A 16,040-nucleotide genomic window follows, 5' to 3' on the forward strand; every position below is an offset into this window, starting at 1 on the left:
TATATATTCAACTAAATTTTGACAGGGGGGGATCCCAGCGAACTTACTATTGGTCTTAAAGGAATAAGGGGATTTATGTATTTAAGCTTTTAGGTAGGCCTTATAAATGTGGGGGTTTGTTATAAGATGGTGTGTTAAATTTCTTTTGAGCATATGTAAAATTTTTGAAATTTTTTAATACAATTTTCTCCATTTTATTCTCTGGCAGAAGTTGGGTCTTTTTTGATTTTGGATTATTCATCCAGAGACGTTCTAGGATATACATACTTGAGCGATGATTTTCCTTATCTTCGTCATTTTAGAAGTTTCATTCAGGCAATTTTTGCTGGAATGGTTCATTTTGATGAGTCCTACCACATGTTAAAAATAAAGCCTGACTTTTGAAACACTCTGTATATGTAAATAGGTACCTTTCACTCCCCATTCCATGATATTTCGATATAGTGGAAAATCATCTCTTCACTTTCTGAGCAACAAAAGTGTTATCAACCTCCTTCTACCGAACTACTTGAAGTAATTAATGGGATTGATAGCGTTTATTTCACAACAAGTTTTGTCGTCCAGAAAGATGAGCATATACAGGGTGTATTTGAAGGTGAGGCTTTTTTCTCAACAGAAGGTAGAACTGGTCAAAATGATGCGTTTCACCAAAAATCACCTATACAAAACTTTCAAAATGACAAAGTTAAAAAAAGAGTGAAAATGATTACTGAAATGAGCCTAATACGACTCTAGACCGTTTGTTAGCTGAATTATCGCAAAGCAGTGGGCAAAAACTTATATCCTGACTCGACCAAGTGGTTTCGTTCAGTTATACTGGCTCGTTCGATATTTACATATTAATGAAAATGAAAACTTAGGATTGCCGAATTGTTCTCATTATTTTTTAGTAACTTACACGATTTTATGAAATGGCTCATTTCGATACCAACTGACAGAAGAGACTTAGGACACAAGTGTAACAAATAAAATAATACTTCAAGATCTTACCAATAAAATTCGTCTAAATTATACAACAATTTTTTCACAATCTTCTAGTTCGAACATTCCAACAATCGTCGTAAAAATGGGATGAAATGGGGAACATCATAGCATATTTTCCAACCTAACTAACATAAGCACTTTCAAGAAACTGCCTCGATTTTCTACATTTTTCTTCACCCTAAATTGCAAATACAACAATTGTGATTCTTTCAAAAGTGACCTGATGCATCTAAATCGATGAACTTGGTACTGAATCGTTCATTATCCAGGCATATGTTTATGTTTTGTTTCGTTTTTGCGATGCCGGAGTAAGCGGAAGCTAACTGAGCTAAGTACTGTGTGGAACCACAGTTCCGTACTTGAAATTGAATGTTATTTTGTCGAACTTCTAGGGGTTGTATCTCAGCCATCTTGGATATTTTATATAGACAATTTTTGATTAAACGACTTATTTGGATGAGTTCTACCTTCTGTCAAAAAAAGCCTCACCTTTGTAAACACCCTGTGTAGATGCGAAATATAATATCTATAGGTACTCGACTTGTACATATATTTTAATAGTAGATTCTTGAGGTCAAAAGAAACTTATTTTTTCCTTCATCATTTTTCCCGAGTTTTTTCCTATTCGACCTAGGTAAAAAGATACACTCATTCAAGTTCTCATAATCAGCTGAGCCATTCCTAGAGACTTGACACTAAAGTTATTCAACCTAAGCTTCTCTATATCAGAAAGACAAGCATAAACTCACATTTTATATTTCATTTAGTGAATGAAGTAGTCTTGATAATATATTAAATGAGTTGCCGTAATTTCTTTGGCGATAAGCATTAAATTCTTTTCTTGATTTCTATTTCATTTTCGATAATAATAACGAATGGAGTTTGCAGCCACCCATATTAGCTCTGATATTCATCCCCAATATATAATCATTTGTTATCGTTGTTTATTTCATTTCGTACAAGACTTACCAGATTCAAACATAACCCGTTTAACATATATCATTTTCATATAAATAAATATTTTCTCTAAAAGTTCACACTCAGCCAAGTTGACAAACGCAGAACATTATAATGACAACAAAATTCCCTTCAGAATAAAAAGCTCAATCTATAACATTACACATCTGTAAAGTGTTATGTTTTGAGGTAATTATGTTGATCGTCTGAACAGAGTTGCCTTAAGCCAAAGTACCTTATTTTTCGAATTTAACAGATATTTTTGAATATCATATTACTCGAAAACGGCGCATTATACGATAAATTTTGGAGAATACTTTGATTTTCCAAAATAATGACATATTCATCGGTGAGCTTTCAACAGAGTGGGTTGGTCAAGGGCACCGTTTATAATGAAAATTTTTAAGGTTTTGGTAGAAAATTAACGATACAAATAATATGGTGTGGGTTCCATAAGTAGGTACCTACTTTAACACACTGATCAATTTTGGCTCAGTTGAAAGTTAAATTGAACAAGGAGAAACTGAATTGTGGAAGCACATTACAAATTGAACAATCATGTCTATAAACTCGAAATTGTTCTCGGATATACTGTTGTATATCATGTAGCTTTCCGTATAATGTTCGAGTCGAATATTGAAATTTGAAGAACCTACAGAATTTTGATTGCTGAATCGAAGAGTGGTGCGAAATTTTCTCATATCCAGAAGTATTTCATTCTCATAGCATGAACGTCGATTTCATATTCAATCCTGACCGAGCTTCCAGTTTCATTGAATACGATATACGGAACAGAAACGAGAGAATGGCAGCCTTTCAGAGGTCCGGAGTTTTTGTACTCGGATGTATGGAAGCCAGGGGTTGAGTTCATCAAATCCGTATTCTCCTGCGATATCGGCACGGCAGAACAAACACGTACGAAGGGAAAATAATATATCTATATCATGTCTCAAAGCAAACATAGAAGCGTTGCCTCCGATACTGGCGGGTATTGTCGTGAAAGTATCACCGTATATCACCGGAATGTTAATGCATAGCTGAAATGAATTCGAATTATTTACACACAATGATGGTTTCCAGGAATTATTGCGAATACGAATGCCACGTACTGTCGTCAATGCAATTTTCCTTGTTATTTTTCAGTATCCGCATCACATTTTTCTTTATCGCGGTTGATCTGGCTCACTATGTACTTTTAAGGTGCATATTACAATTACTCTTGCAATAATTTTGTTTTAATGGCGGAATGAAGAAGAATAAATATGTAATTATTGAATTTTCGATCAACCGATAAAAACGATGCAAATTTCAAAAAAGTTTAATAAAGTTTCACAGTTTTTTGACTGTACAGTTTGGGCAAATTTCGATGTTTTAGCACTACAGCTTTTAAACCAGTGGAGATAGACAGAATCTGATACCCCATTCTCGTTCTCTTTTTCTGAGGAACTAACAAGTGTAGTAGTCATTTTTGGTCACCTTCTTTTATTTTCGAGTTTTAAGCGAAAATTGGAAAAATGGCGATTTAGAAATAAATTTATATCTCCGCTAATACTGATGATAGAGCACTGAAATCAAAACATTATACGGGCACTTTTTTAAATAGAATCCAGTGGCGTGTTTGTCTTTTTAGCAGGATTTTGAAGTACGAAGCTATGACCCAAAGTTATGTTTTTTTAAATGAGAACACTAGATTTCTGTGCAATTTTTTGAAAGCTTAATTTTTACTGATTTCAAAAATATATAACATCATATGGTTTGCATTTTTTCACCTCTCCCATAATTATTTTTGCATTAGTGATTTTTGTGTTTTCCCCAAAGTGTAAAGTTCAAACTGTTAAATTTAACAAAATAGCAAATAGTACATACTGGTCAGAAAAAAATCCACTCCCATATCATTTCAACAATAATTTAATTAAACTCTACTCCAGCCTAGCAAGCCCATCTTGTTATCTTGTTCAAATATTGTTCAGCCAGCAATGGTTGCACTTTGTATCTCGTTGTTCACAATTTTTTTCGACCGTGAGTAGAATTTCCCACAATATAAAGCGCAGCTACTATACATTCTACAAAAAAAAAATAGAATTTCGCGATGCGTTGGCACTTTCTATAGGTTTTCAAGGTCTGAATGAAAACAGGGTCACCAGTGTGTGAGGGGAAAAGTAAAAAAGCAGAGCTTATGTTTTGATGGGGTCATTCATTCCGCGTTTAGAAAAATGGTGTAGGATGCCCGTTTTATCCTGGAGACATTCATTCGCATTTCTCTAGTGGTGTGTGGGACATTCCTATTAACTGAATATTGTATTTTTGAAAGAGCCCAAGGGGATGTGCTGCAATATTCATTCGGCTGTATACAAAAATAAACCAACTTGAAGTTTAATATCATGTCGAAAGCATAGGTAAGACGCTCTGAAAATATGGCGTAGTTCTCGTGAAAAATATGAATCTCTGTTATATTTCTCGAATATTGGATTTTTACTTAGAATTAGGAAGGATCATTTTTGGTGAATATATTGAACTCAGAGGAATGAAATTGAATCCTGCCTACCTCTAGAAATATGCGATTTTAGAGTGTGATTGATTGAGATGCTCTGGAAAACTTTCAGTATCTCTCATGACGAGTTTAATCGATTTGCGCATGGATAATTTCCAAAACTGTTTTCATCTCAAATTTTTCAATTTCTATACAAGTGAGTATGTTAAGGCTGGGACTTATTTACTTTCTTCAAATCTACTGGTCTTCAAACAGTTGAATTTGTAATTTTGATTTCCCAATTTTTCATGAAATACCTACATCATAGGTGTAGTGACGTCACCGACGACATTATTTGGTAATGTTGGATTATCATTCCGACATGCGAAGCACTATCCTTCTCCTGTATGCCACTGACATACAGTATTTTTTCCCAATATCTTCTTTCTGTACAGGACGGGCAAAATCGATGGGATTGAATGGCAGCTCTGTAACCATGAGAGCCAGGGAAAAATTGATGGCACGTTTCCTGCCTCGGTTTTCAAACGATGCATAATGACCTCTATCTTCTTTTGTTTTCAAGTTATAAATGAAAACTCATTTTTCGGCTTTTTGAATTGGTGTATTTATTCCGTTAAGTTTCAGTGATATCGAAAAACAAATGTTACATTCTACAGACACTTTCTCATGTAGAATGTAGTCAAAAATGTTTTAAGTCCGCAACTAATTCAGTGGTATCTTTCATTTTTTGATTAAAAACCCTATGTTATTTTTACTAGTTCACATCCCATATTTTCTTCTGCTTCGGAATATATAATATACCTGGTGTCTCTAATTGTTCTTCCAATAAAAAAACTCAGAAACTAGATCATAAAATGATCTACCAACTTGACCGAACTGATAATATGAAAATGAACTCCAGGTTATGACTTTGAAGATCGCTTTCATTCCAGATATTTGAGAGCAGGATCAGAAAATGTGGAAATAACGAGAATAGTACTAGCATAGCCTGCACAGCCGTTTTTATTTGTGAAGGGGTTTGAGAAGCCTGTGGTACGAGTATTGAGGTTATCAACTAGTTGAAAAGGTTTCGGAACATATTCATTTGAATTCATGTTTACCAAATTTCCTGAAAGTGATACATTCCATATTGGAAAATTTTCATCCTTTTAAATATCCGGAATGAAAGTGATCTTCAAAGTCTCTAATGTTAGTAACAATAATGAGATTAATTATTTGAAATCTACAAGGTTCTTACAATATTAATATCGGAATAATAAACCTAAGGAAAAAGGAAATCCACTGTAGGCAAAGCCTGTGTGTGGAAACATTTAATAACCTGGCACAGTGTGGAAGCATATAAAGTTCATTATAATATTATCAATAAAAATGAACTGCTAACCTGACCGAACTAGTTTTTGAGTTTTTTTAAATAAAAGAACAATTAAAGATAATACTCATATCATATATTTTGAATCAGAAGAAAATATGGAACTGGAATATTCGAAAATAACTTAGGGTTAACACTAAAAAATATCAGTAAAAGTTATCACTATATCACTGAAAAAATGAAGGACTGAAAAAATTCTTGGACTAGGCCACGTACTGCATTCTACATGAAAAAGTGTCTGTAGAATGTAACATCCGTTTTTCGATATCACGGAAACTTCACGAAATAGTAGAACCAATTCTAAGAGCCGAAAGTTGAGTTTTTCATTCATAACTTGAAAACAAAAAAACATAGAGGTAAGTTTTGGGACATTATCCATCCTTTGAAAATCGAGGTCGAAAACGTGTCATCAATTTTTCCTGGCTCTTACGGTTACAGAGCTCCCATTCAATCCCACCGAATTTTTCCCACTCTGTATAAAGTGTTGGAGGTTGTAACAGTAAATAGGTTGTAAAGAGCAATAAAGAGTTCTAATAAATATGTAATAATAATAAATAAAAATGAAAATTTCCCGATATTCTTTGGATAAAAAAAAATATTCCAATTTTTACTTGTTTATTTCTAACCTAGTAGTTACTCTTATATATGCCGAGTCAGTTCGATGTGAAGGACTTTATACAATCCAATACATAAGGCATTTGGAGAAATTATTCATGGAGAATTTCAGTTTTTTATTTTTGAAATGTTTTTCAAAGCCTGTCATGAAAGATTGGTAATATAAGTTACAAAATGGCGAATGCGTTTGACTCTATAGTCAGGGGTTCGCAAAGAGACAAAATAAGAAACTTGGGCTCCGTGAAGTGAAAAAGTTTGGGAACCCCTGCGTCTATAGTTTTGGGGTCAAGAATGTTGGCAACCGCGGCTCTAACGTCTACAGCTGCATTGTCGAGTTTTTTTATTACTACTGAGAGTCAAAAAAGTATGGACGAATGAGTCAAATTTATTTTTATCTATGTTGAAATCCCGTTTTCCTGGCTACGTTTTAATAATACTTATTTATGTTTTTTCTCATATTTCAGCAAGACTGCCCTAACGGCCGCTTGACACCAGCAAAATTCGTAGATATGTACAAGATGTTCTTTCCGTCAGGAAATGCCGAAGAATTCTGTGATCACGTTTTTAGAACATTCGATATGGATAAAAATGGCTACATTGATTTCAAGGTGAGTCTCCATAGGTTTACTAATGATAGGAACTGAAAAAAAATTAAGAATTGAGGGTGAAATTAACATATTTACATTGGTTCATTTCAAGAAGGAATCATATTCTGCGTTGTGTATGAAAAAAGTATTATCTGCAAAGCCATATTTCGAGCCTTGTAGAAAAAATATTCAGTAGGATCACTAGTCTCGGTCAAGGAACATGAATAAAACGAGTTATTCTTTCGGCAATTTTTCTGCCCTTTATTGGGCCTCCTTCAGGCTAAAAAATGTAGTTCACAATTAAACAAAAATATGGATAAGACAAAAAATCAATTAAATTAACATAAATGAAGGGTCAAACACAACTACAGCAACAATTCAGTCTTCAACTTGAGTAATTACACATTCTTCAGAAAGCAATAATCAAACAGAACTAAGAAGAAATTACATAAATTTGAACAAAAGTATATGTGTAAAAGAAGAATATATGAAAAATCATCTCCCTGAAGGTAAAAATACAGCAATTATAGAAGTAAAATTGAAAATGAAAGCACGAAAAAAGAGGCTGTAAGTATGATAACCAGAAAAAATGTTACAACACTCAATGAAATAACGTCAGAATAATGAAACTTTCATACGATGAAAGTTTAATAAAATCTTATAATACATGGAGCTTTCACACTGGGAGAATATAAACATCGTTGTATTCATCTGAACGGACTATCAACAATACAACACCATACCAATGCATACAGGAACTGAAATATGGGAACTCCGGGAGAGTTGAACCCCTTTTCACTCTGAAGCCATTTAAGTTGTAATGGTAGCAACTCATTTTTTGCGTGAAGATATGCCCAAATAGGTAACGATAGATAATAGTAGAGTGACTGTGAGATGAACATTTTGAGTACAGCCATTCTTTTTTTAGTAATCGAAAATTGTCAAGGTTTTCATCGTCAGATGTATCAGCGTATGGAATAAATATTTTCTATTTCAGAGTCACTCTCGCTTATTTCCGAGATGTTTTTTAATTTTTGAACCTTTTATATTTTTTTATAATTATTTCTATTATTTTTTTTTTTATTGAAGCAAACTATTATCTAAGCTTTTTTGCGGGAATCTTGGACCACTGATTATGTCTCCCGACCATACATGGGTCAAGCCTCCCGCACTCCCTTTTATTCTAGTCAGCGGATGTTTTCTTGAAACTTTCACAACTATCATTGAAAAGGCTCATCGATTATAAAACAATAATAAATCAATGGAAGCAGTAAAACTAAATAGTACCAAGCACCTATAAAACTTTTCAGACAGTGTAAACTCCCCTAAACGCATACCACCTGCTGATATGAATATCAACAAGTGTTGAACTAGCTAATTTGCCATTGTCAGGGCCCTAAATGGAGTACGCTCCATCGAAGAAAAGCAGATGCTGACCAATGGTTCCGGTCTCATTTGACCTTGCTCTTCTTCGATGGAGCGTACTCCTAGTACTCCATTTTGGGACCTGACGATGGCAAATGGGCTAGTTCAGTGGAAACTACTATCAGCGGCTGGTATGCATTTGAATTAATTCTTATTGTTATAGTCATTGCCTCGCTGTTGAGGCTTTTTATCAGTCTTTCATTATTATGAGTATGTAGATTGGCAAGAACTGAATGTGGAGTGTCACTTGAATTCATTGGCAAGTTTCTTTATCTAACGGTAGCCCAGATAGTTCTACTTTTGTTGCCAGATAGCAAAGTATACATCAACTGTTCTTTGAAACCAGGTTCGGACCATAGACTGGTTCGGACATGGCTTTTATTTGAAGAACATCCCATGACGTTCTTTTCAGATATTTTTCGGTTTATTAGTGATATGTGTAATCGTCCACTAACTTTTTCTTTGAGAAGTATGAATAGATACATATTTCCTTATTTTTAAATTTGCATGTTTTTCGTCATTTTCAACATAATCTCGACAGTCGATATCGAAGGTTGTAACGTGCGTTCAAAAAAATTCGTCGTCAAGTAGGCTATGAAACTTTGAAGGTTGGTGTTCGGTGGCTGAACGTATGTCTTTCCTTGAATGACTTCATCTTCCCAAAATGTAAACAATGATGACATTAACCTATATATCGTAATTTTGTAAGGAAAGGCACTTTTTAGAAAAAGTTACATGTAAATTTCACCCAACGTGCGAAAAGCATTCCTTTCATTGAGTAAGATGACAAGAATCCAAACAATCTGAGGCGGTTAGAAAAATTCTTCGTAAAAATTTTAACCGTCCACTATTTTCATACGTAAGAGACATGAATCTTGAATTGATCGTGGTATTATGTTTTTTTTTTGTAAGAAGGTTCATGCTACTTCAGTCATATGAATAAATCACAGTAAGAATCTCAATAATATGTTTATTAATTCTCTATAAATATTGAATTGATTCAGTCATTACTGAAAATCCATGACTAAACCAAAAGAACTGAATTACATGAAAATAGCTATTGGACAATTTATTAAAATTCAACTCAGCTATAAAAAGGCATGATGTTTTCTCCTTCATAACGTTCTGCTATTAGTTCCATAAAAGAAAGTAGGTCCACATTTTGCCTTTGACTGATGCATACTGAACAATTTTTCTTGGATGCTACAAGGTTAGGTAATCACAACCTTTTCAGTTTTCTGATAACATGTCAATCTTTATGGAAACAAATGGATATCTTTTTTTCAAAATCGGTTGGCATATGCCAACGGATACTCCAGCCACTTGAGATAAAACTTGAACAGAGGTTTGTCGAGCTTCTGTCATCATGTTTTCATTATTGCTGAACTCTGGAGTTTTCTTCTTTGGTCGACCACATCCTTTTGTGTTTGAAAATACCTGTTTCGTCAACACATCGCAAAACAGTACAATGGAAAAATTCATACTTAATAATCTACAGCAACATAGGCTTCTATGAAGTCGCCGGAACAGAATATTTCCATTCTCATTCAATTTTCTTTCCAATTTTGTGGTAGGATTGAATAATAAAGGCTTTTTACACGTCCGTAAAAACCATCTTTATAATTTGCTGATAATTTTAATTCAACAACAACCCAAAATGCTTAAATGACAGTTCACCTGGAAAATAGTATAGCACGAGCTAAGAATTACGTTTAGGCACGAAATATCGACGTTCAAAATTCCATAGCCTACTTGACGACGAATTTTTTTGAACGCACGTTAAATAAGCTATGAAACATTATTTATCAGGTATGATCGAAAGTAATGATGATATCATTTGCAGAACGTATCTGAACTGTTCCGCTGGATAAAGCCTCCAATTATATTCTTAATTTTTCATATATAAACTGAACACGTTCATTTTCGAAATTGAATTATTTTATATGGGAAACATTCGTTGCATGTGGCATTGAGCTTATCCGCTTGTGCAGAGTCGTTTGCTTAGTTCGTGACTTCACCATCAATTACAATTGATTAATGTCACCCATGATTACACCTTGACGTCTAAAAGAGTGCCTTAGAGGTAATGACCGCACGTTTCTGGACACTCGCAATTCCATTAGTCGAGCATTTTGATTTCAATTAATGATTTTGGATGTAAGCCTATAGTATATCCAAATCCAAGAGGCCAGCGGTAAACATTGCAGCATGCAATGATCACGCGTCAAGAACGTGATAACGCAGAGGTGTACTAATAAATTGAATTCCGAGAGCGTTATATTTTAAAACTTTTTGAGTGTTCCAGTTCCGGTGAAAAATATGTATGCTTATCTACGAGTCTCAGTAATGAACAATTAATCTAAAGTTCCCACTTTAATAAATACTATGTATATAATATAAATGTGTAACAATATTTTTTTTGTAAAAGTGACTACCCCGTAGTGTCGTCAGAAGATGCAGAACTTTCCTCTAAGTTGACGATGACTGTTGTTATATCATCCATAATATTATCCAGTTTCCACTTGTCTACCTCAACTTTTTGTTTGACATGTTTCACGCACTTTCTCCATCTTTCGGAAGTAACCCGTGAGAGAGCCTCTTGAAAAAGATTTTGGACGTCAGCCATTTTAAATGTGGTGTTTTTATCTGCCACAAAATTCTTGACATCAATCCAAATCAATTCAATAGGGTTCAGTTCGCAGTGGTAGGGCGGTAATCAAAGTACAGTAATATTTTGGGCCTTTGCGGTTTCATCCACGATGTATTTTTCCAAGTTTTCTTTGTTCTGCCTGACTATCTGCAACTATTGCGCTTTTATGAGGTCAGGGGTGAAATCAATATTTTTCTCCCTCAACCATTGTTGGATATCACTCTTTCTGAATTGTGAATTAGGAATTTTTTCCATTTTCCTTGAATGGTAAGGAGCATTATCTAAAACTACTATAGAATTTTCCTCCAATTTAGGAAGTATACCCTCGACCACTTTTCGAAGGACTGACCATCCATTTCTTCATGATAGTCACCAGTTTTTTTGGATTGGAAAGTCCAGAGTCCTCCAGTTAAAAAACCAGTGTCACTGCCAATATGACACACTATAATTCTTTGCCCTTTGCCTGGAAAAATATATTCACTTCATTTGAAAAATAATGTTGAAATTGTTTTCCACCAAAATGGTACTTACATCAAGTTTCACAAAACTTTGATTGCTCGATCAACGATTTGGCATTCGATTTCCCGAAGGAAATCATTGAAACTTTCATATTTCCGAATATATTGGAGGAGTAGCAGTTGAGAATCATCAAATGGGCGTGTATAGATAATTATTTGGTGCAAGAATGATATTCAGAATGCTTATGACCAACTTATCGACTGAAAACTAATTGACGTTCATCCGTCAATCGATCGTTGATTCTCTGATCAAGCTTTATGAAACCGAGGGTTAAACTCAAAATTCAAGACCTTCCCAGACGGATTTTTAATCCAGTAGATAATCCAGCAAGTAACGCTTGCCGAGAAAATGTAACTGTTTCATCGGTCCACACTTTGGATTTAGTATGACCGGCATTTACCCAAGTTTCATCCAAGCAGTAAATCTTCCTGTTTTCATCACGGAAGGTCCTAATTTTCGTGAGATAGTTTCTTCTCCAACATTTAATGTCGTCACGGTTCATTAAAAAACTGTTGCGTTGGCGATGTCCATATTTGAAATTAAGTTTTTTCAATATTATAGAGAAGGTACTCTTCTTAAAATTTGGCAAGTTCGAGTCTTCATTAACTATTTTTAATACTTTCTCTATAGTCGGGTGTTCATTTCTGAAGAAAAACTCGTGAACTTTTCGCCGTATTACATTTTTATCGAAATCTGATGAGGACTCCCATTTGGTGGTCCGATTTTGATTTGTTGCCGGCTGTGATAGAACACTGGAATTTATGTATTCGGAAATAATTCTCCTAACACTTCGAGCTCCAATGCCAAGTCTCTCAGCAACTCGGAGTTCTACGTCCTTTAAACACATTCCTGCATTTTGAATAATCTCAATTTTATAAGTATTCAAAATCATATCTTTTATCTCGGCACTGAAGTGTCGTTTCAGACGTCTCTTTTTTGGAGGACATAAGTCAACAAGCGATTCCTCAGCAGTATCAGTACTTGACATTATCTTAAATGCTTGCAACTTGAATAACTTGCTACAACTATAAACCAATTTACGAAAGAAAAAGCAATGAATGATCTCTGCAGTTCTGCACAACAATTCGCATACAATCAATGAATCAAACGTAATGCGGTACTGCATTACTCCCACCTGCAAACATGGCGTTCCTGAAGCTTTGACCAATAAGAGGAGTACCTTAAATAAGATCACGCGTTAGTCAGTTTGTTTACGCTGGCCTCTCGGATTTGGATAGACTATAGGTGCTTAACAATAATTATATTTTCAATAGAAACCTAATTTTCTATAGGTCAAAGTATGCTTTTCATCGAAAGTGTCACAAAACAAAACTATACTTTTATTTTGTCGCTCAGGATGTTTGTTTTCTGGTCTCAGCAAAGTCGATATTGAAATTCAATACAAGGAATAGCGTTCTAATTTCGCGCCCCTCAATTATAAATCAGAAAACGGTTATTAAACTGTATTGACAGTACGTTTTCAGCGTCATATCATTGGCAAATGTTTTTTCACTTGCCAAAATGTAGTCGGTTTTTAGTAAAGAGACATGAGGGCGTTTTCTATCTTTCTACTCTATAATCTTTGGGTATGGTATTACATATCTACTGAGCGTTAATCAATATGTCAAACCTGATCATTTGAGACTATTTTCGACTCGAAATACCAAAATTCTTGACAATCGGGCAACACGAACCAAATGAGCTCGCAAAAAATAACAAGGTAGTTGACGAGTGTGTATTTGAGTATACTCATATTCCTATAGACATCTAAGAAAGTGGTCTAAGGACGATAGGAGATGGTCGATGTCTACTTGAACTTTTCAGAATAATCGTGTCAATTCTTTTGAGGGTGGTGCGAAGTGGGCAATCTTCTGTCCATCATATCGAACATCGAACATAGGCTGGTAATCTCGAGAATGAAAATCTCAATGCTCCCAAATTACCAACGCAAGCCAAAGTATCTAAGAGAGCGCCTTCACATCTATAAACTACAAAACCCTTCTACAAAAGAAAGATTCACTGATTCACAGCTGCCGTCAAAGATAGTCTAACACCACCGGATTATAACGACGACATTGAGAGTCATTGGCCCCGCTTCAAGACATCTCTTACAATACAGCGAAAGAAATAAAGGGCACAGAACGCTCCCGAAAATCGCCAGACTGGTTCGCCGACAGCGAAACTCATATCGCACCTCTTTTGGAAGCAAAACACAAAGCGATGAAAATGGCAATTAACAAGCCTGGCGATGTTGCAGCCCAAAAGAGTCTTATAAACATAAAACGCGAGGTTCGTCAAGAAATGAGAAAAATTAAGGATGGCTGGTGGAAAGAAAAGGCTAGGGAAATACTAGCTTACGCCTTTTTTCGAAGCTCTTGAAACTGTTTATGGTCCAAGCAGAAAAGCTAACTAAGAGATGCTCATGGAGCTATACTAACTGATGATAGAAAAATTCTCGAAAGATGAAAGGAGCAATACTCTCAGGTCTTGAATCAAAATAACGACTCGGATTTATCCATTTTAGACCTGCTCCCTGCATATAGTCCGATGACGATCGCTTGATGACGAAATTTCAATGTCGGAAATCATAAGTGCGATGAAAAATATGAAAAACGATAAGTCACCAGGTTTAGACGGCGTTCCAGCGGAGATATTCAAAGCCCTGGAGGAAGATATTGTCAATAGTCTCCTAGCACTATTCCGCAAGATCTGCAAACAAGGAGATGTGCCACAAGACTTCAGAGACGCTTTAGTTATCAACCTCTATAAGAACAAAGGCGATACGTCAAATTGCAACAATTACAGAGGCATATCGTTTCTTAACGTGGTCGGCAAAATTCTCTCGAAGATTATGGCTAATCGTCTGATTCCACTTTTGAAAAAGCTTTTACCCGAATCCCAGTGCGGCTTTCGACCAAATCGAGTTACGGTGGACCTAATTTTCACACTGTGACAGCTGCAAGAGAAGGCCCTTGAGTAGTAATCAAGGATCTATACAGCCTACATCGATTTGACTAAGGCCTTCGACTCGGTGAATCGGAGAGCGCTATGAAAAATTATGGGACGCCTTGGACGAAAAATTCTTAGCAGTGTGTAAAAGCCTTCATACCAACAACACCGCTAGAATACAGCATAATGGCTCTACAACCGATCATTTCTTAACCAACTCTGCAATAAAACAAGGCTGCGTGTAAGCGCCTCCACTGTTCAATGTTTTCGCCATAGCTGTCTCGATAATTGCTGACATGATTATGCCTGTAAGAGGTCTTGGAATAAGATTAAGATTTGATGGAGGCCTATTTAACCTGAAGCGCCTCAGAGCAAAAACCCGTTCAAAGTTTATCACGGAACTTCAATATGCAGACGACTGCGCACTTATCGCTAGCAGCCCAGAGGATCTACAGATAATGATGGACACCTATAAACATATATACGAAGCTTTAGGCCTTAGACTCAATATCGATAAAACCAAAATCCTAGTAAGTCCGCCAGAAAGCCTTCAAACACATATCAGCCTGGAGAATGAAACCCTGGAACAGGCCGAGCAGTTCAAATACTTGGGAAGCTTCATAAATACTAGGGCTAACCTAGACACGGAAATACACCACCGTATCAATTCGACATCATGGGCATTCTGGAAACTAAAGGTCAGAGTGTTTCGAAATCACGACCTCAATCTGAAAACCAAGACAGCTGTTTACAAAGCAGTGGTCCTCCCAACGCTTCTTTACGGAAGCCAAAGCTGGATGCCCTATAGGCGACATATTAAACAGCTTGAACAAACGCAACAACGTCATCTAAGACAAATAATGCACATCAGATGGTTCTACAAAGTTTCGAATGCGCAGAAGTCTTGCAACGCGCGAGTTGTACAACAATTGAGACTCAAGTAACGAGGGCCCGACTCAGATGGTGCGGCCACATTCTGAGGATGCAAGACTCAAGACTCCCCAAAATAGCTCTGTATGAGACAGTATGAGCTCTGTATGACAAAGGGAGCCCGGAAACCAGGGGGCCAGTATGAGCGGTTTAAGGATAGACTACATCAATCCCTAAAATCAGTTAATGTCAATCATAACTGGGAACAACTAGCGTTAGACAGGTCACAGTGGAAGTCTTCAGTCCACTGTTATAATGGAGACTCGTGAAGAATACAGCGGCGCCGGCGGCCAGATCTGGTTAGTGACGATCTATGCCCGGAGTGTGGAAGGATCTGTGGGTCACGGTTGGATCTCTTCAGTCACAGGAGAATACACAGTCACAATTAGCCTAAGGAATTATAAGTCCTAGTCTAAGTTCTTTTTTTTTAATCTTGTAGATTTATTCCCGGTAACGGGATACAGCAATGAATATCGAACACATGTTCGGTAGGATTTGAATCATCAATTCAACGCAAGCTGCCACACTACTCAGAACGATCAGCTATCAAATACATGCTGAGCA

General features: G+C 35.9%; 2 protein-coding genes across 6 annotated transcripts in view; both read left to right on the forward strand.

Moving 5' to 3' along the window:
* LOC123306815 (neurocalcin homolog) overlaps positions 1 to 16,040 on the forward strand; it is a 148,150-nt gene that overhangs the window by 93,224 nt on the left and 38,886 nt on the right. The window lies entirely within an intron of this gene.
* LOC123306581 (neuronal calcium sensor 2) overlaps positions 1 to 16,040 on the forward strand; it is a 134,170-nt gene that overhangs the window by 93,223 nt on the left and 24,907 nt on the right. For all 4 annotated transcript variants that reach the window (XM_044888893.1, XM_044888759.1, XM_044888833.1 and 1 more), the window contains exon 3: positions 6,881 to 7,024. In XM_044888893.1, the coding sequence (XP_044744828.1) occupies positions 6,881 to 7,024 (144 nt within the window). The remainder of the gene's footprint in view (positions 1 to 6,880; positions 7,025 to 16,040) is intronic.

The sequence above is a fragment of the Coccinella septempunctata genome, chromosome 1 (genome assembly GCF_907165205.1).
Source record: "Coccinella septempunctata chromosome 1, icCocSept1.1, whole genome shotgun sequence".
NCBI classification, from domain to species: domain Eukaryota; kingdom Metazoa; phylum Arthropoda; class Insecta; order Coleoptera; family Coccinellidae; genus Coccinella; species Coccinella septempunctata.